The following is a 22,898-nucleotide window of genomic DNA, read 5'->3' as shown; positions in this document are numbered from 1 at the left end:
AAGGGTAGGTGATATGCTTGGATTTTGCATTATTTTAAGGCCATTATTTGGTTCGTTTTCAGTGTCAAAGTTGCATTACATGTCCATTATATGCATATTATATTCATTTTGGTATTTTGACGTGTTTTGTGAGAAATGTGCAAAATATAGCTAAAAAGAGCATAAAAGGTCAAAGTTCGGAAGCTGGAGTTGAAGGGCAACCCAACGGGCCGCTGGCGCATGCCAGCGGTCGCTAAAAATCATTCCAGAGGGTCAGAAGCTGTCCAGCGGCCCGCTGGACCTGTTCGTGCACAGCAGCCTCACTTCAAACCTATTTTTCTAGCGATTCCGAAGTCCGATCAGGGCGTACTACATACCATTCTTTGAAAGAGCTTCTCGATGGTACCTAGAACATCTAAATCGGATTTCTATGGAGAAAGTTATGGCCATTCTACGAACGTTGCACACTGTAGTCAAATGCTGGCTGGAATTTAGGTGGAAATTCAAGGAAAGAAATAAATATTACCTTGTGAAGCCAAATCTTTTCCTTAACTTATAGGCACGAAATTCACCTTCTCCAAACCTTTTTCAAACCTATAAATACCCTATAGCCTAATTCATATTATTCACCAATCTTAGAGCCTTAATTCCATCCCCTACCTTACATATAAATTCCTCCGTCTTCTACAATGAGCATAGAATTCAAGGGAGATCAAGCAACAACAAGATTAATTCTTCCGAGTTTTATATAGTTTTTGTTAGATTGAACATGTCTTATTTTGCTTATATTTATTTAGATTATCTGTCTATGGATAACTAAATTTATAGAATCCTAGGGGATGAAAGTAATTGACTCTATGTAGTTCTTTTTGTTTGTTTAATGTAATGGGGTTCGGTACGGTATACCGTACTATGGGTGTCATACCGTATACCGTACCGAAAGTTACGGTATGACAAAACACCATACAGATACCGTACCAAATTTTTCGGTATACCGAAGTTCGGTATACCGGCAATACGGTAAGGTAGTTTTTGATAACGTTATCATACCGTGTTTTCGGTATACCGTACCACATTTCGGTATACCGTACTTTTGCGGTATACCGAACTGCAGTACGGTATACCGTTATACCGGAAAAAAAATCTATTATACCCAAAATATTCAAAAAAACAATTCTAGTGTTCAACTACTTCAAAAAGGCTAAAACAATTAAACTTCATCACAATCAAATATTGTTCATACAATTATTCTTTTTAAATTTTGGTATAAATATAACATAAATATATATATATGTCTATATATATAATAATCAATCGGTATACCGAAGCGTCAGGTATGACGGTATATACTGGTATACTGCGGTATAGGAAATCTAATACTGTTACCGTACCGAATCTTTTGGTATGGTATCATACCATACCGAAAACTACGATACACCGAAAAATTGGTATTTTTGATATTTTTTCGATGCAGTAAGTCCGGCATTTCAGTATAATTCCCCACCCCTAGTTTAATGTTCAGAACTCGTTTTACATTAATTATTCCTTAGTTTATATTTAACTGCTTGGTTGTTACTTTGATTATTGTTTATCTCTTATCGGTGATGACTTTGAGTGGTTTATATTCTATGTGTCAATACAATATTTGTGACATGAGTGTTGATAGGAATAGCTCCTTGTAGAACTTGAATCGGATGAACATAGAACTAAATAATTAGACTTACTAATGAGTTGATGAAATCACTACCCTAGGATTTCCTTGTCTCGTCTGCTTTATCAAACCAAGTTTACTGCAATTTTGTTTCATTACTTGTTTTCTTTATTTATTTCGTTCTAGTTAATTACTCAACCTAAAAAAATCATGTTTTTCCAAATAGTCTTTGAGGTTGCGTATGTGGTAGATAAATCTGCAAATTTATTCCCCGTGTTCGATATTCGGTACTAACCTTTAGCTATACTAGATCTACCATGTATACTTGCAGGTATTTTTAGTGCTAATAAAAATTGCATCAGTAGGTAAGGTGGCGTATCGTCTCCATTTACCGGCGTATAGCAAAATCCATGATGTGTTTCACGTCTCGCTTTTGAAGAAGTTCGTGCCGTTTATTTCGGCCACTCCCAGCTTCTTTCCGATGAAGTGACCCCTATGACACTCCGATCAGTGCTTTCGCCTCACGCACAGTGTCTGTAGACGGGGTTCCACAAGAGCAGTGCTCGGTAAGCTGGGCGTAAGATGTTGGTGCAAAACCTTCATGGGAGTCGGCGGCCTTGCTAAAGAGACACTTTCCTGATCTTCACCTTGTGAACAAGGTGGTTCTCGTCGACGGGGGAGTTGATAGGAGCCCAACGATAGGTGACGCTATACGCACGATGAGCATGCATGAGGAGAAACCGACGATTGATGAGGGACCAACAACAGCGTTGAGCAGATCGAGCAGCACAACAATAGGGCCGATAGCAAGACCAAGGCCATGAAGAAGTTAGCCCAGCCGAGGAAGGTGCGACCCAAACGTAGCACGTCTCGGACCAGCAAGTGGAAGGATTTTGTATCAAGATAATTAATTAGAGTTTATTTGCTTTTCTTTTGCTTCGAGAGATATTTTGGATTTCCTTAATTATCGTTTATTTGCTTGGATAGATAAAGTCAAATTTTTCGGGTTTTCTTCTTGATTCTTTCCCGAATCGTAAGTCTGAATCAAGTAGGGAGAATTCTATAGGAATAATTCTATAAATTATAGAATTTCCATAGATCGAGTCTTGAGAAACAAGTAATAAAATTTATCTTATTGTCTCATCCCTAATCTTCCACAAACCCTAGCGCTTCAACTAGGGAAAGATCGACAAATTCACGATTCTCCACCTCCGATAGGATCTCGTCCTATCAGGCGACGAGGTTGACGGGGGTTGGAGGGCGGCGAAGTAGCTAGGCGGAGGGAGCGGTGGTCGTGGAAGCACCGATGAGGGAGAGAAAGAGAGATAGAGAAGAGGAAATGGTAGTGTCTCCTCTGTAGGTTTAGAGAAATATTAGGGTTTGAATGAATAATGGAGTAGTAATATTTGGGCTTTGTTTTGGGCTTTGTAATGTATTTTCTATAATAAATAGTAATAGTTGTATATAATTTTTACTCCTACTAAGTAACTGGTATCCTTTTAAGTAAATTGGGCTTTAATTTAGATGTTGAACGCTATTATCTATACCATACATAAAATGGGAGTTTTGGAGAAATTTATAAGATTGTCATTTAATTTGAAAATTTATATTAAATTAAATATATAAGTATAATTTAAAGGCCATTAAATATGTGATTAAGTGGAGTGAGTGGGAGGTTATACGATGTCATTTAAATTTGGTTTAAACGTTTGATTAGAATTCCAAATAAAAATATTTTTTGTCCTTTCATCGAATGCATGTGGTGTGAATTGTTCGATTGTGTACTTTCATGGGTCTCATCTTATGCTTTGTTCTATGGATGATTGTTTTAATACATATTGATTATTGATTTTGTGCATTGCAAATTGATTTTGTTCCTTATTTTATTGTAGTTTAGGTGAGGCGGTCGGCTTTAAAGATTACAAACGAGTTATTTTACCTATGAGTTCTGTTGAAGAGTGACGAATTGTGAAGAATTGAAGGTTTTAGTTTATAATGATGAGATTGATTTTAATTTTAAAGTTAACGTAGTGTATAAAGAAGTTTTAAAAATGATGAGTAATTATCCATTGTGTTTAATTCTTTATTGTGATAGATTTTTATCTTCCTACTCCAGGATTTAATGTTTAAACATTATGTTATGCGATTTGTTTCAAATTTATTATGCTTCAATGTTGATTTGTATAGATTTTTTATTCTCATATAACTAAAATTGTTACTCGTATGGGTCATGGTTAATGTTGATTCTAATTTTGTTTAATTAATTTAAAAATGAAAATTAATGTTTTAAAAATATACCATTAATATGTGCACATGCGTGTTACTAGTTATATCTTAAAAGTTGGGTTCCAATTTTGACTTTTAATATTTGTTACAATTTTATGAGTTTTTTAAGTATGTTTTACAGCTTTAGAGAAAATATAAAAAAAATTACTATTTTAGTATGTTTTACAGTTTTAGAGAAATTAAAGAAAAACAACTAAACTTGCATAGCACAATATATTATAGTATACTTTAACAAATGTTCAAAAAATTAATTACACAAAACGATATGTTTGGGTGATGGAATTCGTCGGATAAGATTATGACAAAATAATGTGTAGAATAAAAAATAAAATTAAATAGATATAAAAATATTAACAAAAGAATAATAATTACAAGAAAAGTTTTTAAAAAATTTGAACTTCATTTTCTTCAATAGATGTTGAGTTTTTAATCTTAAAGCATATGCTTACTTTTATTGTTGTAATATTTACTTTTTCTTATCTTTTTTTACACTTTTGTTATCAATCTTAGTTTCCGATATTTCTTTATGTTTAATTGTCTATTTTGATAAAAAAAATTTAAAAATTGTTGACTGATATTGTTTAATGACATGTATTATTTTAAGTTTTATACTCCCCGTCCTACTTTAACAATCTCAGTTGAGTTGTGCGCATGCGCGAATTTTAAGGAATGTAAAGAAAAATTGGTGAAAAAGGATAGTCGAACATGTGTCCTATTTTTATACATGAAGTAATGATTATGATTTGTTGAATATTAAAACTGAGGAAACTATGATAAAGTATGAATTTTGGGAAGTTAAAACTTAAAAGTGAATAAATAGCCAATTGTGACTTACACATATGGATAGGAAGTAAGGAAGTACCACAAAAGCTATGGCTAAATGATACTGAAACTAACTAGGTTATTTTAATAATTTACCATCCTTTCATTCGAGTAATTTTTGTTTACTCTCACATATTACAAATGCATTAAATTTTTTATACAATCTGTATTCTTTAGCCGAAATAATAATGATGATAAACTCGAAACCAAATTAATGTCTCTAATTAATCTAAGTTTATAGAATAAACTACGAAATTAGATGAAATTATAGATACTTAAAAATTAAATCTAATATGGAATTAGATTAAATTATAAATATTTAAAATTAAATCTAACTTATATAGTTTGTATGACTTCTTATAATATAAAGAGTAGTATGAATTTTAAGTGATAAAATGTTATCACTTATTTTAAGTGATAGTTTACTTTTTATACGTATATACGGCGGGAAATGAGAAATTTATCTTTATCCTATACTAAAAATACATTTAGTCTTTGGTCATGCATATCAAGTTATGCTATGGTCTAAAATTAAACATAAGAAATAAGTAATCAACCAAGATGTGATTATTGGATGATCCAAATTTTCTATCTTGGATCTCAAAGAAATTTTAAATTTCTATGATCTAATTTATTTGTATGTTTAATGTGGGTATGTTCAATTATTTATTTCTTACTATTGATAAAATATTTGTAAAAATTGTTGATTAGTATAGTTTGTAGCCATGAATTTATTTAAATTTTATTATATTTAAAACAAAAAAAGTAATAACAATAATATTTATAAAATATTAAATAATGATATTTATTAAGAAGATTGATGAGAGCATGATCAAAACAAAAATAATAATAAATACTTTATACATGGATCCTCAAGAGTTGTGCAATTGTTTACATGATCGTGCTATATTTCGTTGGATCGGTCTCAAGGTCGAATTTATTTGGGCTCTGATAGCATTTCAAATTCTGATTCGACATCGAATGGTTCTTCTGAGATACATTCAGTTGAATTTTGAATAATTTGAAGTGTTCGGGTACACCTAATCATGAATTGTTGTTGAAAGTTGGTACTCTTGTGATGTTGTTAAGGAACATAGATCACTATAATGGTTTGTGTAATGGCACCAGATTGATAACTACATGGTTAGGTGATTATGTTATGGAGGCTCGCGTATTGGGTGGCCATAATATCGGTCATAAAGTCTTGATTCCTCGAATGTCTTTAATATCGTTTGATCCAAAGTTGCCATTCAGATTCCAACGGCGATAGTTTCCATTGGTTGTGTTGTATGCAAGAACCATTAACAAAAGTTAAGGTCAATCTCTCCCTTATGTTGGATTATTTTTGAAAAAATTGATCTTCAATCATGGACAAATGTATATTGCTATATCTAGAGTCACAAGTCGTGAAGGTCTAAAGATTTTTGTTTTTGGAGATGATGATGATAGTGGAAGTGATTCTACTGTTAATGTTGTTTACAAATAAGTTTTTCAAAATTTATGGACTACTGGTTTATTGTTGTTTTTTAAGTATTTTTTTTTACAGTTATGAATACCTAATATTTATTGCTCGAACGAAATCATGAGCTATTTATTCATTCAAATTTTTTTTTGTATTTTAGGAATACATTTTCCTTATTTGTACATGTTATCTATTTAATTCATGCATGTCCTTTTTGTTATTTTTTTTTTATTTTATGTTACTACACCTATAATTGATATATTAAAATTGTATGATTGAATAGTATGTTGAGTATGAAATGTTTCATTAGAGTGGGTTGAGAATTATAAATGTTTGTATGTTGTTTTTTATAATTTTTAAAATTCTTTATAATCTTATTAATATCATTTTTAATTAATTCAGATTTTTAAAAGAAATAATTTTTTATATTATTTTTTATGTTCGTTAGTTTAATCTATTTAACTGTAAATATATTTTCATGAAAATCTTTTATCCCTAACATTAGTTTATTATAAACAAATTAAAATCAAATTGTGATTGTTCATACGCAGTGTAATTATTTTTGTTGTGACTAGTACATCAATTACAAACATAGAAATACTCCAACAAATTTAGATTGCAAAAGACTGACCCAATATAGTGAGCCCATTTAAACCTGGACCGGAACGGACCGGACGACTGAACCGGCCCGACTCGTTCACTTCAGACTGTCCCCTCCTTCAAGCCATCGTTCACCAAAACCAGCTCAAATTTCTCTCTCTCAAAATATTGCTTTTCATAAATTTTCACGTCTGCATCACTATCTAATCTGAATGTCGGTGAGTTATACATCATATCTGGTTCCAATTTTGGCAGCGGCGTTGTTGAAAACCCTATATTCGTTCCCTTTTTTATGCGATTTGTTGAGTTGGATTGATTCACGCGGCGATAATTGCAGATCTTTGAGTATAATGGGAGCGCCCTGGTAGCGATGGTGGGGAAGAACTGCTTCGCTATCGCCAGCGACCGGCGGCTCGGCGTGCAGCTGCAGACGATCGCCACTGATTTCCAGAAGATTTATAGGATCCACAATAAGCTCTTCATCGGTCTCGCTGGCCTTGCTACTGACGCGCAGACTCTGTAAGCTGATGCAATTTAAGAATTCCTTACTAGCACTGATTGATTTTGGTTAGGGATTGAAATTATATATATATATTTTTGTTGGAAATGTGAAGGCTTTAAAGTGTGGTATATGCTTTGCAATGTTAAACTCAGCTGTGACGCATTGACTAGCCATTTTAGGGCAAGCTTATTTTGTTTTCTTATGTGAAGTGCCTTTTCTTTCTTCTGGGGAAAGAGAGATTATAGAAATTTAAGTGGCCTTCATTGTTCATATGCTACTAGAACAATATTGTTAGTTCCTTTTTCAACACAGAGTTTAGAATATGCTGGTATATAAGAGTGAGATGCTAGAATGATACTAGTGATTTTGGCTGTACCCCCTTGATGAAAGAGAAATGATTGCCAATACATAAAAGACTCACATTTGATCTACACCTTACAGATCAATATAAAAAACTAGGAGAAAATGCGGATGCATTATTTCACAGACCTCAGTCCTTACTAACATAAATGTGGAAAAATACCCCACATACATCCTTATATTCAGCTGTGAGAGGCTGATAGCGCTTTATGTCTTGATTGCCAAGATTTTGGTTGAGGAATATTAAACAAAAATGGCTCTGGTTATGAACTTATGATGCATGTGGAGATAAACTTGGTCCTTCTTTGGTTATGTATAATGCACATGCATGGTTATCTTTTTTTGTCTAGTTTATGGTCAGGCTTATTAATTTGTGTGTTGGTTGAATCCACTCGAAGGTATCAGAGACTTGTATTCAGAAACAAGTTATATCATCTTAGGGAAGAGAGGGACATGAAGCCTGAAACATTTGCTAGCCTTGTATCTGCAGTTCTCTATGAAAAAAGGTATGTAGTTCCAGAGTTTAATAGTTTATACATCAACTGTGGTTGGAACTGCTATCATCAATAGCTGTTTCAGAGATTAAGTTGCTGTCTGCCGTCAATTTAGATGCAGGAAACAATTTTTCAGTGTTAATTCTCATTACCATGGATTCCATTATTTCTGTGTGAAGGACTATAAGTTGTATATTTTCTTTAGCGTTGAAGAATGTGGGACCCCTGAAAGTTATAACCGTTTTTTAAATAGGGGTGGTATATTTTGTTCAAGAAAAGGTTCAGGATGATATAATGTCTTTCATTTTATTTGGTTCAGGTTTGGTCCATACTTTTGTCAACCTGTTATTGCTGGACTGGGGGATGATGACAAACCCTTCATTTGCACCATGGATTCCATTGGGGCAAAGTACGTTAAACTCCTTCATTTTCTTATCATTTCATTTTATTCGCTAACTAGATTTCTTCAAACTCTGAACTCATTATTAAGACATTGTAATTTGGTGGGTCTATCCTTGATATTGCAAGTAATATAGAAACTACAGATTAGACATCCAAGTGAATGTGAAAACATGGAGGCATTTCCTACCATTGGAAACTAAATTCTTCTTTTGCCTCATGTAATTTTTTTTTCAATTGTCAACGAGTTCTTCAAATGAGAAAGGAGATTGGCAATCTTATACTAACATTTATTTATATGCTCTGAAGAAAATATGATTTTGGTGCTCATTATTCTTTTTTATGTTTAGACATGATTACTGTGTTATCATATACACTCCATCTGTACCAGTAATGCTTATCCAGGCATTTGGATAATGTGTATACATATCTATTGAAATTTGAAGGTACTCCCATTTAAGGTTATCATTTTTCTTTCTTTCTTTAATCCCTTTTCCCTATGAACTCAGGGAACTTGCCAAAGATTTTGTTGTCGCTGGAACTGCCTCTGAATCACTCTATGGTGCCTGCGAATCAATGTTCAAACCTGACATGGTTTGTTACTATACTTGATGTTGCTTATATCTGACTAATTGCTTTCTTATTTTTTTAGTAACAGGCCTTACTGTTCATTTTAAATTTTATGGAAACCCCATATGCACATTTTGTACTGAGTTAATACATACCACCTACTTGAAGAAATTGTCTTAGTTGCCAAATAACTTAAATTGGAGAAGCAATTCTTGGCTGCTTTATTGGGGTGGCTGCTTGGCTGCTTTATTGGGGTGGGGGAGCAATTCTTCATCATAGTACAAGATTTGCATGTTATGATTAAGTGATTGATATTGCTATCGCTATCGATCATATGAACCTTTTAATGACATGCTAGTCAAACATAGTGTTTCTGTGAGTAATTTCCTTTATTTGAGGCATGCTAATTGATAATAAAACTCCATATTTTAACAAAACTTACTGCTGCCGATTTTGTATTAATTGCTATTTCATACCAAAATAACAGGAAGCTGAGGAATTGTTCGAGACCATCTCACAAGCTCTGATATCTGCAGTAGACCGTGACTGTTTGAGCGGCTGGGGAGGACATGTGTATCTCGTGTAAGTATCTATATCCGATACTAGAGTCTCATTTTTCAAGCAAGGGTCTGACTTACTGCATCAATATTTTATACTTTCAACCAGAACTAAATGTTTGGATGAATATTTTATAATTGTAACAGCACTCCGACAGAAGTTACAGAGAGAATTCTCAAGGGAAGGATGGATTGATTTCTCAAGCAGCAAAACTAGAAGGCTATTTTTCGTTTTTAATAGCGACTTGCTTTATGTTGTTGGGACAATCCGTTGATTGTTGGTGATTTCATGTCTAGTGCTAGCTTTTGTCCCTGTCTCAAAACTTCAAATTTCTTAACATATCATTAGCAATGTGGAGATTTCAAAACAGACAATTATTGTGTTGTTACCATATTGCCGTGATTCGATGTCCTACTCATTTCAAATCTTTAAATTTGATGGTGTACACGTCAATGTTCTTCACTACATTGATTTGCTCAATGGTGAAAACGCCAAAGAAATCATCATCTGAGACGGCATTTATCACTGCGAACGAATGCAATGTTGTCTACACTCAGGCCATCCACAATAGGCGCCCGGCGACCGCCCAGCCGAGCGTCGGTGCTGGGCGGTTCGCTGGGCGGTCTATTGCAGTCGCCCAGCGGACGATTGGAGAGAGAAACCGCGCAGCGCTGGGCGGTTTCGTGGCGCTGGGCGGTGCGCTGGGCGATCCGCTCGGCGCTATTGCAGCGCCCGGATCGGCCAGCGCAATTTTTTTTTTTAAATTCGAATTTTTGAAATTCGAATTTTTAAAAAAAAATCAAATATAAAAAAATATTATTTATTTATAAAAATTGTTTTCTATATATAAAAATCAATTTTTATAAATAAATTTATACTAGAAATTCGTAATAGCCCATATATTTAATGGGCTTGCGAATTTATGAAACTCATTTTTGGTTGTCTCTCTTTTATAGAGACATCCTTGAATGTTTTATGTTCCACTTTCGATGTGGGACAATCTCATTCAAGGATGTTTCTCTTTTATAGAGAGATATCCTTGAATGTTTTATGTTCCACTTTCGATGTGGGACAAACTCATTCAAGGATGTTTCTCTTTTATAAAGAGATATCCTTGAATGTTTTATGTTCCACTTTCGATGTGGGACAAACTCACTCAAGAATGTTTCTCTTTTATAAAGAGATATCCTTGAATGTTTTATGTTCCACTTTCGATGTGGGACAATCTCATTCAAGGATGTTTCTCTTTTATAGAGAGATATCCTTGAATGTTTTATGTTCCACTTTCGATGTGGGACAATCTCATTCAAGGATTTTCTATAAAATTGTATTTTAAATTATGTCATTTTTATTTTTTTAAGATTTTAATTATGTCTTTTTTTTATTTTTTAACTTTAAGTTGTAATGTTATTTTAAATTTTCATTTGTAAATTTAATTAATGTAATTTTTTTAATTATGTAATTTTTTTTAATTATGTACTTTTTAAATTTTATTAATATTAGTGAATTTTCCCGTATATGTCTCGTAAATTAAACTTCGTATATTGCGTTATTGTTAATTATTGCATTTTGTATATATTTGTTAATAGTGATGTGGATAGTATGTGGCTAGGCTATGGCTGGGCTATTGCTGGGCTATTTGCTTGTTTTGATGAAGTGGCAGGAGGATTTTTAGTGCTGATGATGTGGCAGTGGCTAGGCTATGGCTGGACTATTGCTGGGCTATTTCTATTGTGGATGGCCTCACAGGCAGAGACAGAGTTCAAAGGTCTGATTGAGAAGTAAATTAAGTAAATGATTGATCCATTAAAGTTTAAACACAAATTGATGGAACCATGAACTGACATATAAGCTACTCTGTTTTGGAAACTCAAAATCCTCTATGCAAAAGAGAAATAAAGATGCCATCATTGATTCAGAAAAATAGGAAACAAAAAAAATTTGGACCATTTCTCGATTTATGCGTGTCATCCTTGCGCAGGGGCCATGTTAATCTTCTCTGTATCGTTCCAATTTTATCGGATGTCCCCGAAGGGACAGAATATGTAGCTTGCTGATGTTAAATAAAGACAAACAAAGCTCTTCATTTTTCCGATGTGGGAATTTGAATTAGAACCATAATTTGGGCCTTCAAATTTGGGCTGGGCTTTGTTGAGTCTGTGCCTATACTTAATTCCATCGATTTTTACATATCATGCAAAACACGTCAAAGTAAATAAATCCTTAAAATATGAAAATTTATTAAATTAGGGGAAAATTACATAATATGGTAACTACTATAATATGATTCAGAAAATCGAGAATCAATCCTCTGCTGTTTTATACTCCAAAAACACTCAAATCGTGTTTGTTCCAAAAAGCAATATGGAACGCAAATTGCAATATCCTTTTTTAACAATATTTTTATGTTTTGTTTAAACACTCAAAAATAATACTAGAACTAACTTTCAGTGAAATGTATAAATTAAATCACATACTATAAATTATGATTATGGTATCAAAGATTATTCTTAGAATAAAATGAATAGATTTGAGTATTTAAAGAATAAAAAGTGTTTTACGAATTAATCACATATTTAAAAAAAGTAAAAGTGTCAAATGAAAATATGAAAATTGAAAAATCGAGATATAAATATTCCAATTAGAATCGAGCAAACTATAATTGATTCATTCAATTTCTAAGGCTATTTTGATCATCACAGCTATTCTCAAAAACTCACTACTCAACATCAATCTTCCTCATATTTTGAAACAGGTGAAAATTGTCCATCCTCTTTCTTCTTTTTTTACTTTAATTACTACTTGTCTTGATCATCAATATGATAGTAGATACACAAATTAGAAGCTGATTCATGCAATTCTTAGGGCTAATTTCATTGTTTGGTGGTTTTAGATATATCATTAGTATTTCATTAAGTGATTCAATTGTAATTATTTTTGTTTAAAATAAAATAAATTTCAGGATCATTAGAAGCGGAACACAAAATCTTAAACTCAGTTGAGTTGAGTGACTTGAGCAGCATACACTATGAAGAGCTGGTTGAGCTGGAAAAGTAAATTCAATTAGTGCATATTTACCTAACTCATCTAATTACTCAATTTAACTTTTTGATTTTAGGAACTTCTCATGAAGAAGGAGAATCAAGAAATGTACCACTCGGTAAATGATTTAATTAAAACATTAGACCAATTTAACTCTATATTTGCTTGTATTATGTTGAATGCCTTTCTTTTATGCCCTTTGCTCATTCATCGAATTCCATTTTCCTTGTTATAGAATATTGAAATTTCAAATTTGGTTTTTCCTTTTACCTCAAGTAGAAGATCAGTTTGAATTTAGGTGAGTGCTAAGGTATTTCTCAATGCCTTGCATCCTTAAAGATGTCATTTAAATAGGAATTCTAAACTTATAAAATAAACCCTAGCTAGAAAGAAACTTGTAAAATAAATAATATCCAAAGAATAATTATATTGATTCTATCTCTAAATATAATCTACCACATATATTGGAGGAATGATACAAGTCTCCAATATATATATATTGGAGACTAGGAGTGTGCATTAGGGTTTCGGTTCGGTTTTTCCCTCAAACAAAACCGAACCCGAAAAACCGAATTTAGGCTAAAACTTAAACCGAAACCGAAAACCGAACTTAAAAAACCGAATTAAACCATAAAACCGAAATTATATAAAAAACTGAAAAACCTAAAACCCGAAAAATTGAATAATCTAAACCGAAAATCCGAAAAAAAACAGCACAGAATATTCCTAATCCATCAACCAACAAATACATACAAATATTCAATCCACATTCCACAATAAAAAAACATCAACCAAAATATCTTCAATAGTTTCAACATATTACATCAAAATAAATCCAAAATGAAGTTCCATGACAAGTCTTCAACATCTTCTAAGTTTCACCAAATAATCGAGATTGACTAATTTGTTGAATCTTGAGTAGACATCAATGCAATACCTACACAAAAAGAGTTATATAAGTATTATAAATGTAATAATCAACAAATAATGGAGATTGATTCATTAATAATGGAGATTGATTCATTTGTTGAATATTGAGTAGACATCAATGCAATACCTGTACAAAAAGAGTTATATAAGTACAATAAATGAAATAGGAGTAATCAATAACAATAAACTTAAATCTGAAATCTGTAAGTACATAACACTTTTATCAAACTTAAATCTGAAATCTGGAAGTACGAAAGAAACCTGTCAAAATTAGCACAACACTGTTATCAAAATTGGAGTAGTTTAAACGTGTTAATTTGTGCTCAATTTTTTATGCACAACTCTAAAACACTACCATTAGTTTAAACTGCTAAATGCCTAATAATAGATCTGCACTTCTGTTACTTGTCTTGGAGCTCATTGATGTTCATTGATACATATGAACATGGCAACAGTTTGATTAATTGAGTCAAACAAATCTTAGTTTGATTATAATAATTCTCAAAGTATTATTTCTTGGCATAATTAAAAATCAGTATGATAATTAAATCTCCATAAGAAACCACCCAAGGTAATTGATTTAATAAATAATCAATAAAACTGTATATAATATTAGATAATTAATTCATAACCTTTTGAAAGAATATGTAACCACCGATCACAGCATTATTGAACAAGCACGATGCAACCAACAATAACAATATTATTGAACAAGCACAATATCAGAACATACTAAGTCCTTTAAAAATCATTTCCCAGTCAGGCAGTCATCATCTAAGAAATAATTTCCGTCCCTCCGTCCACGAATAGGAGTAATTCACAAACCCAAAGCTTCGTGGGCGTTGAGATCAAAATTGCACCGTCTTCCTCAAACATGTCCATGTATAACAAACATGGCTTTAAGTAGACTAAAAAAGATTATAGTACCTCATTTTCAACAATCTCAAGCATTGCTTATTGTTGTCTTTACTACTGAACTTACGTTCCTTATTGATTCCCAATATTCTTGTGTGTGTTCTATATTTTTCAAAATACCTCCCACTACAACAATTGATAAAAATCATCAATGATAAGAGCATTAATTTTCCAAAAACAAATGCTTCAAGTTTTTGTGCTACTAGTGCCACTTAGCATCATTTGCATAGAAAAAATCGGATACAAAAAAAATTTGGACCATTTCTCGATTTATGCGTGTCATCCTTGCGCAGGGGCCATGCTAATCTTCTCTGTATCGTTCCAATTTTATCGGATGTCCCCGAAGGGACAGTCTATGTTGCTGGCTTATGTTTAATAAAGACACATAAAGCTCTTCGTTTTTCCGATGTGGGAAAAAAAACTACAACAATTTGGGCCTTGAAATTTGGGCTGGGCTTTGTTGAGTTGGTGCCTACATTTAACTCTTATCGATTTTTGTTTTCCACAGTAAATACAAGTTCCAATAACGGAAATAAAAAATGAATTAATCACGTGTTTCGAACAATTTATATTATGGATTCATAATTCGTATGGAATTAGGCGGATTTATTTCAAAATTAAAATACAAAAATTCTTCTCCTATTTCTTTGGAATTCATCGAAGAAGCAGTTATTTTTCTTCCTTGATGATGCTATATTTCTCCTTTTTCCCCCTATAATTTGCAAACACATGCTCTGTTCTTTTCATATTCACATACCAAGTGTTCGACGGAAGTTCCGAGTGACAAATTTTGTGCAGAAACTGATCGGCAACTTCGAAGTTGGGTGAGGCGGCAATTTTTTACAGCCTGAAAGTTTCTGAAAATGCTGGCTGAGACAAGAGAAGAAGGCAGCAATCGCGGCAGCGGAGGGCAGTGATCCATTTCGGTTAGAAATCTCAGATTCGTATGAACATTTGAAAGAGAATTAGAAAATAGTGTGATCATAGTTGTGTTCCTCTTTGATTATGATGAACTCGTTTATTGATACTTATCGCTTTCGAATCCGAATTTCTTCTCCACGGATGATTAACAGATAAAATTTCCAGGTAGTTTCTCGTGTTATTAAAATGGAGGGAATTTAATCTCGTTATTTAGAACTAATCTGTATCTTATTTTTGGAAGGATCAATGGGAAATTCAGTTGGTTCGGTTTTCTCAGGAGTTGGACAAGTTGTTGGAAATATTTTCGGCCATCCTCTTGATTTCCTCTCTGGAAAAGCTTGCAAGTAATCAATCTCGTCTTACTCTAATTTCTTATATTTTCAACTCTCTTGAGCTTAACCGAAATCGGCTTACCGGCTCTATCGCCTCGGTTTCAGAATTTCGAAACCTTAACTAGCGATTAACCGTTAATTCTGGCTGGGAAAATCGTTGGAAATCTATAAAAAAACTGTTGGAAATCAGCAAAAAGGCGCCGGTTTTGAACTGGAAGATGGAACATTTTTTATCAGTTCAAAACCGGAACCGTGAATTCAATCTACACTGGATTCTACCAATTTCGAAGCCGATTTATTCATTTTATGAGCTACATTTTGTCAAAATCCAAACCATACTACCAAATTCAGTCTACACTAGATTCTGCCCAAGTTTCCGTAACCAGATGAACGAGTCAAGTATTCAGATTCGAACCCATATTCAATGACTTATTTATACTTTCAGTAGCATGCATTAGTTTTTGGCTCGGTGTCTCTCGACATCCCTGTTGGCTTTTGACCAGTCGGACGATCCTACACAAGACTCTTTCTAGATCCCACGATAGGAATGCTATAGTTTCTTGATCTATGGTGTTAAAATAGACTAAATAAATCAATCAAATCTCATTCTAATTTAAATCTTCATGCAGCTCAATATGTACACCAACATGGGATTTCATCTGTTACATCGAAAACTTCTGCGTGGCACAGTTGTTGAAGTTTGTGATGGTTGCAATCTTGGCCTACTTCGGTAATAACTGCCTAACTTTTCTTGATAAATCAGACATTTTCTTCCAACTAACAAAATTGATATGTATAATATCATTATATATCTATGCAGTGCTCTTGTTCTTTTATTTATTGTTCAGCTTGGGAATCTGCCAATGCATTTGCCGCACACTTTGTCGCGTTATATGGTGCTTTTTCTCTAGCTATTTCTCAGCACTACACTGCTGTTGCTCCTACTTCTGCCTCAAGCTTCAATCTGTGAAGCAGAATCGGAGGCGGAGGCAGAGGCGAGATGTTGAAGCACCGAGCAGTAGCAGTAGCAGCAGCAGCAGCAGCAGAAGTAGTGTTGGAGAGGATGAAGGTGGAGAAATGTCGACATTTGGACCGCATAGGAACATGGAGTGTAAGAGATCGGAGTTGAGTAAGAGGAAGAGGTACAAAGAGGAGCATTTGAAGAGATCTTTGAGGGCTAATTCTCATCGAGCTGGCGTTGAGGTTTCTGGGAATTCTCGTCGTTTGAGTAGGATGAGGAATGTTGATGATCATATTCGAGTGACTAGGAATTCTAAATTTGCCCGCAAGGTATCGAGGCATGGGGCTAGGCCTCGTCGCGGGAGGCCTAGCCCTATGTTGGAAAGTAGAGTGACTGAGTGATGAGTTATGTTTTATGATGTAAATAGTTATTCTATGGAATGTTGGTCAATGGTAGTATTATTGTTGTGATCTGTGGTATTATCTTGCATTAGTTCAAATAAAATTTCACATATCATCAAGAATAATCAAAAAGAGATTACGAGAATGCAAAATCTTTGTTAGGAGCATTTGAGAGTAGAATGTGATTAATATTTGATTCATGAATATCACTTTCTGAATCAATAATATATCTTACAGTGCTAATTAATAATAATAGTATTACATGATCAATTAACTGATATCGTTTTAGTTATAAGAATTCTCATTTAAAAAGCTTCTCAAAGGAACCACTCCCATTTTTCATATACTATAATTGCACCGTCAGCAAGTTTATCGCTTTTATTAACGGGTCAATTGCCATCTTAACACAGGCATTTACCATATTCATAGATACCACATGACTTTATAAATGTCACAATTATAAACAATCTTTTATATTCAACTATTTATGTTGCGAGCTAAAGCGATTAATACTATATTTTTACACATGTGCATAGGCGTGCGTGCGTGCATGTGACTAAAGCATAAGTCATTTAGGATTGAATTGAATTAAATTCAATTGAATTTGCCGGGTCTAGAATTATGGGATGTTTTGACCTTATCCTAAAATAATAGTACTATTGAAGCCAAGTGGCTAAGTTTATTGCATTCACACTAGGATGTCAATGTAGCCCGTAACACGTGGGCTGACCCGAATAGCCCGCTAAATTTATAGGATTAGGGCTGGAAATTTCTAGTCTGATAAAATTAAAACCCGATTAGCCCACACCCGATTAACCCGCGACCCGTTAGGGCTAGACCCGAAAACACGATGGGCTGGCCCGAAAACCCGATAAAATTTCTATTATTCTATTTTTTACTCCTAATTCGACACTTCATTGATTAATTTTATAATATAGATAACTTAAAAAATAACTTTCAATTTTATATTAAATATACAAATTATATATTAAATTTTTATTAATATAATAATTGTTAAATAAATTAAAAACTTCAAATTCACTTAAAAATATTTAAATTTCTAAAACATGTATTAAAATTTCACGAAATATCTCAAATATTAGTATTTGATCATGTTTATGATTGAGTTTGACCATATATCTCAAATTTATCATAATTAAATATTTTACATTTTATGAATATAACTAATTTTCATCATTATTTATTGGATTGATCGCATGTTAATCTTATCGGTAGCAACCCGATTAATCCTCTTGGCTAGCCCGAAACCCGAGCTTTTAGGGTTAGGGTTGAACTTTTACAACCCGAAAGAATTCACAACCCGATTAGCCCGCACCCGATTGACCCGCAACCCGAGAAGGTCTGGCCCGAAACCCGATGGGTCGGCTCGATTAACATCCCTAATTCACACACAAAAAGTGACATCTAGCTAAATAGTTTTAGTAATAGTCTATACTACATTATTCTCTATTTTATTTTACTTCTATACACTTTAATATTTATTACTATCATTTTCTTAAAATACATGCGAGAATTAAATGTAAAGGAACTTAAATGTCTCGCTTATATTGAGAAAGGGATAATAATGCAAAGGAACTTTAGTGTAAAATAAGAATTGGACCAAATTTCAAGCTTAGATGAATTATTGTGTCACATTTTTGTTGATTAACATATTGCCCACAAGGCTCTTATAATAATTCCAGCTGTCTATTTATATCGGCAGTCTGATAAAATTAAAAGTGCTTTTAGACTCTACAAATAAGAATGTTGAAATTTAAGACGACGGCTAAAAAGTCCAAACGTGACAATTATATATCTCAATCACAATGACTTTGAAGTAAATGTGGTGATCAAAAGGGTAATAAAATAAATTAGGGGTGAAGTCATCATATACCCATCCATATCCTTAAGCCATTGTTAATTATATTAGGGGTGAAGTCATCATATACCCATCCATATCCTTAAGCCATTGTTAATTACACTAATTATACTATGTCTAGTGGGATGATGATTATGATCTTGCCCACCGTTTATACTTGTCAACACATGATTAAACTTATTTATTATCTATTGGTTGAGTTATTACACTATTGGTAATTATTGATAGTAATTTAATTTCGGTTGAAAAGTTGCGGCTGCTTTATGAGAGTCAAGAATCATGTGAGTCCCTAAAATGACAAAATAGGCTACCTGGAATTTTGGGGAAATACTAAAAAGTTTATCTACAAAAAAATAATTTTAAAATAGTTTATACTGTATTAAACAATATACGAACTTTTATTCATTTTGCAGCTTTAACATGGTTTTTAAACGTGACCAGAGATTGAACAAAAGAAATTAGTGGTGTTGATTTCGAAATAAATTAAGAAAACTGTGTTGGATCGAAAAGTAAGTATATTTTTTTAACACAGCCTTTATTTAAGAATAGTAAACTATAAAATGGTATCTTAACAATATAATTTAGTTTCACTAGATACCTTAATATGCATCCTATATTTTTCATATATCATTTTTGTAGTTCACGTTTAAGAAAAATCCATAAGTTTGAATGTTTGATTATGTTCGGAGATTATGATGAAATAGTACTATATTTCCACATTCAGTTTTTTATTTTATTATTATCATTTATCGGTAGGTGAACAATCAGATTATTATTGAATGTGTGTTGAAATGATATATATCAATGACGTGGAAATGAGAGTATAAAACAATAATGTAAAAGAATAATTAAATTTTGATTGGACTTGATACTAGGATAAGTTACATAATTATTCTCGTGTAGATTATTATGTCTTGAAGTGTCCAGCCTTAAATAAATTAGCAGATTCACTTTAAATCACACAAGAGAGTGACGTTTTTATATGAGACATTTACTTTTATTCTTGAAATTTGGAGGAATTCATACGAGTTTGTTATTTCTAAAATATAACAATTATAACTAATTACACATTTTTTAAATTTTTTTAATTTTTTCGTGACTTTTGTTTTATGGAGTATTAAAATTTAAAGCTGTACTATATAATTGAAGTATTGAATGGAGTAGAATAGATGTAAGTTTAGAAGTAACGATTGAAAACAAAAGACAAGAAAAATCACATCAAGAATAGCAAGGCGGCTGGAACTTAATTTTTTATAGTCAAACTGTCATTGCGCCAATCAAATATTCTAAATACTTTATTGAAACAAACAGATAAATAATATTGGAGGTTTCCTTAATTCCACATGGGGAAAATCTCAAAAATCGTCTTCTTAATGACAAGCTATAGTAATAGTACCATATGATATTATTATTATAAAATAATACAACATATAATCATATATGTATCAGTGACGGATCTAGAATCGAATACATACAGCGTGAAATGAACAAACATGAAATAGAAGTATTTTATTCAGCCTGAAATGAACAAACATGAAATAGAAGTATTTTTCTCTTTAATGAGAAGTAAAGTTGTGATTTAACAAACAATTTTTTTTTATAAAAATATCATCAGACGACTAACCTTTATCACGCTCCCCATTGGTTGTCCCTTCCCTTTTAAATCCACCACTGCTAGCTATGATTCGAGATTTCGAGTCATATTATGTTTTAAACTGAAATAAACGGAAACTAATTTTTGTGAACAACTTAAAAAAAATAAGTCTATTTTTCATAATCAGAACTCATAAGTGGCACTCCCTACGTCCCATAAGAATATGCATATTCTAATTATAGAAATTATTTTTTCTTTAATGGGATGAGACATATTTTCCACAAATAATACTTTAATTAATTTATCTTTACCTCTCTCTTACTTTATTAGGTGTGTATTAAAATTTGTGCCCCAACTAAAATTATCCCTCCGTCTCTGAAAATTTGTCACTTTACACTTTGACTATTTTGGTAGTGGAACTTGTATTCCACTAATTCATTCTCAGTCACATTTAATTATAAAACTAATACTTATTCCATAAAAGTAGTATTCATGTTTTATTAACTTTTTCAGTTCACTTTCTATTACATTTCTTAAAATTAATGTCAGATCAAATGGTGATAAATTATAAAAGACGGAGTATAAAATTTATTTCGTTTAAAATATGAGTGTTTTATAATGCGTGGGTATGAGTGGTTCCTATTAAAATGTGGCGTTTCTGGTGAAGGTCTTGTCAATATACATTTATGACAAAGTCCAAAACAACAAAAATTAGAGAGCCGCAATTTACAACTACTGAGTTCACTTCACTTGGACGATTCCTGAAACTTCATGCGAAACTTCCTTCCGCCACATCAGCAAACCTGTCTTAATCCATTTTCCTTTTTGTATTCCTCTTCTACGTCGGTAAAATTAAAATATTGCATCTTTTAATTAATTAGTTAATCTATGCAAGGATGTAGCAATTCTAGGTTGTGTCGACATGTTTTAGAATGGTACTAAAAGAGGAAATGGTTGTTTTGATTTCAAGAACAATATGTTTTTATTCCCTTTAGGGGATGTTTTGTTAGTATTTTAAATGATTATGCTAGGTAATAAATGAAGTAGGTATCAACTGAGAAACGATCTCGTTTAATACTCCACACAGAAGTGGGGTATTATTCGTTCTTTATGTTGCACATTTATTTTAATTCTATTTCTATAAAAAATATTATTAAGTTAAACTCAATTATTATTTTTTTTTCTGGTTATAAATGAATGATAAAATTAATATAGTGAATATTTTAAGCGTAAGCTGCAAAATTAATATTATTTGATAGAAATTTATGGGTTCCATCCTAAAACCAATTTGTGATAGGAGGAGAGGAGAGGCCCATGAGACTTATATAGTGGATTAAGCTCTTTGTGTACACCGATGTGTGCTATTATTATATTCATTTTTATATTTCAATTGCCAACACTCTCCCTCAAACCTTTTAATGTGAATCTTGGAGGGGTTGGACTTTTTTATGATCGATTGGACAATGGGCCCAATCTTTTTTCCGATCGATTAGACCACTGGCCAAAATTTTCAGCCCAGTTATACTGGAGGGTCAGTCATTTTTTTCGGTTTCAGCCCAGATATACTGCTGGGTCAGTTAAATATGACCCACAGTCGGCGACCCGCTCTGATACCATGATAGAAATACATGAGTTCCATCCTAAAACCAATTGGTGATAGGAAGAGAGGCCCATGAGACTTATATAGTGAATTAAGCTCATTGTGTACACCGATGTGAGATATTATTATATTCATTTTTATGTTTAAATTGCCAACATTATTAATAGCAATTTTTAGAGTATTATATAGAGATAAATTAGATATATAAAATAAGTAAATAACAAAGCTAAATGAGAGCGGTGATCGATTTTCACCTCCATTTGTTTCACCGTAGTGGAGGGGTTTCTTTTTGGCATACAATTTTAAAAAAATTGTGTTACGTGAGTTAAGTAAATAAAGAATAAAATAGGAAATGAAAAAAGTAGAGAGAATAAAGTAAGAGAGAGTAAAATAAATTATGAGAAGTTTATTGACTTTTACTAAAAAGATAAGTGACTACACTACTATTAAAGGTACGAAAAAAGACAAAAATGACTCAATTACTATGGAACGGTCACGTTTCTCTTTATTATTTTATACTATACGAACTACCGTCATTTCTAGCTTTTGACTGGACTCAATAATTTTATTAGCAGCCTGAAGGTCATCCAATGGTCATGTGTGGTTTGGATTTAAGAATCTTGTATCAACATTAGAAACC

At 32.5% G+C, this 22,898-nt stretch overlaps 2 protein-coding genes and 2 non-coding genes across 6 annotated transcripts; 2 read left to right on the top strand and 2 right to left on the bottom strand.

The window, feature by feature from the left end:
* Positions 1-6,868: 6,868 nt before the first annotated feature.
* On the top strand, positions 6,869-10,116 carry LOC121780449 (proteasome subunit beta type-3-A-like). Its single transcript, XM_042178085.1, has 7 exons — positions 6,869-7,018; positions 7,138-7,319; positions 8,061-8,168; positions 8,476-8,565; positions 9,065-9,149; positions 9,613-9,707; positions 9,830-10,116. Exons 1-7 carry the CDS (start codon positions 7,013-7,015, stop codon positions 9,876-9,878), a joined length of 615 nt encoding a protein of 204 aa, XP_042034019.1. The 5' UTR covers positions 6,869-7,012; the 3' UTR covers positions 9,879-10,116.
* A 1,502-nt stretch (positions 10,117-11,618) lies between these two features.
* LOC121780473 lies at positions 11,619-11,721 on the bottom strand. Its single transcript, XR_006046017.1, has one exon. It is a non-coding gene; the product is annotated as a U6 spliceosomal RNA (small nuclear RNA).
* Positions 11,722-14,817: 3,096 nt separating this feature from the next.
* Positions 14,818-14,920, bottom strand: LOC121780505. The gene has a single exon (XR_006046046.1). It is a non-coding gene; the product is annotated as a U6 spliceosomal RNA (small nuclear RNA).
* A 201-nt stretch (positions 14,921-15,121) lies between these two features.
* Positions 15,122-17,254, top strand: LOC121778449. 3 transcript variants are annotated; one of them, XM_042175802.1, is made up of 5 exons: positions 15,122-15,496; positions 15,644-15,656; positions 15,733-15,835; positions 16,453-16,553; positions 16,644-17,254. In XM_042175802.1, the coding sequence occupies exons 3-5, from the start codon at positions 15,738-15,740 to the stop codon at positions 17,183-17,185; spliced, it is 741 nt and encodes a 246-aa protein (XP_042031736.1). In that variant the 5' UTR covers positions 15,122-15,496; positions 15,644-15,656; positions 15,733-15,737; the 3' UTR covers positions 17,186-17,254. The 3 variants fall into 3 exon arrangements, with proteins under 3 accessions (XP_042031736.1, XP_042031737.1, XP_042031735.1); XM_042175803.1 differs by lacking the exon at positions 15,644-15,656; XM_042175801.1 differs by having other exon boundaries at positions 15,122-15,656.
* The last annotated feature ends 5,644 nt before the right edge of the window (positions 17,255-22,898 follow it).

The sequence above is a fragment of the Salvia splendens genome, chromosome 19, assembly GCF_004379255.2.
Source record: "Salvia splendens isolate huo1 chromosome 19, SspV2, whole genome shotgun sequence".
Classification (NCBI taxonomy): Eukaryota; Viridiplantae; Streptophyta; class Magnoliopsida; order Lamiales; family Lamiaceae; genus Salvia; species Salvia splendens.
Note: the sequence above shows the minus strand (reverse complement) of the source record. Positions and strands in the feature narration are given on the sequence as shown.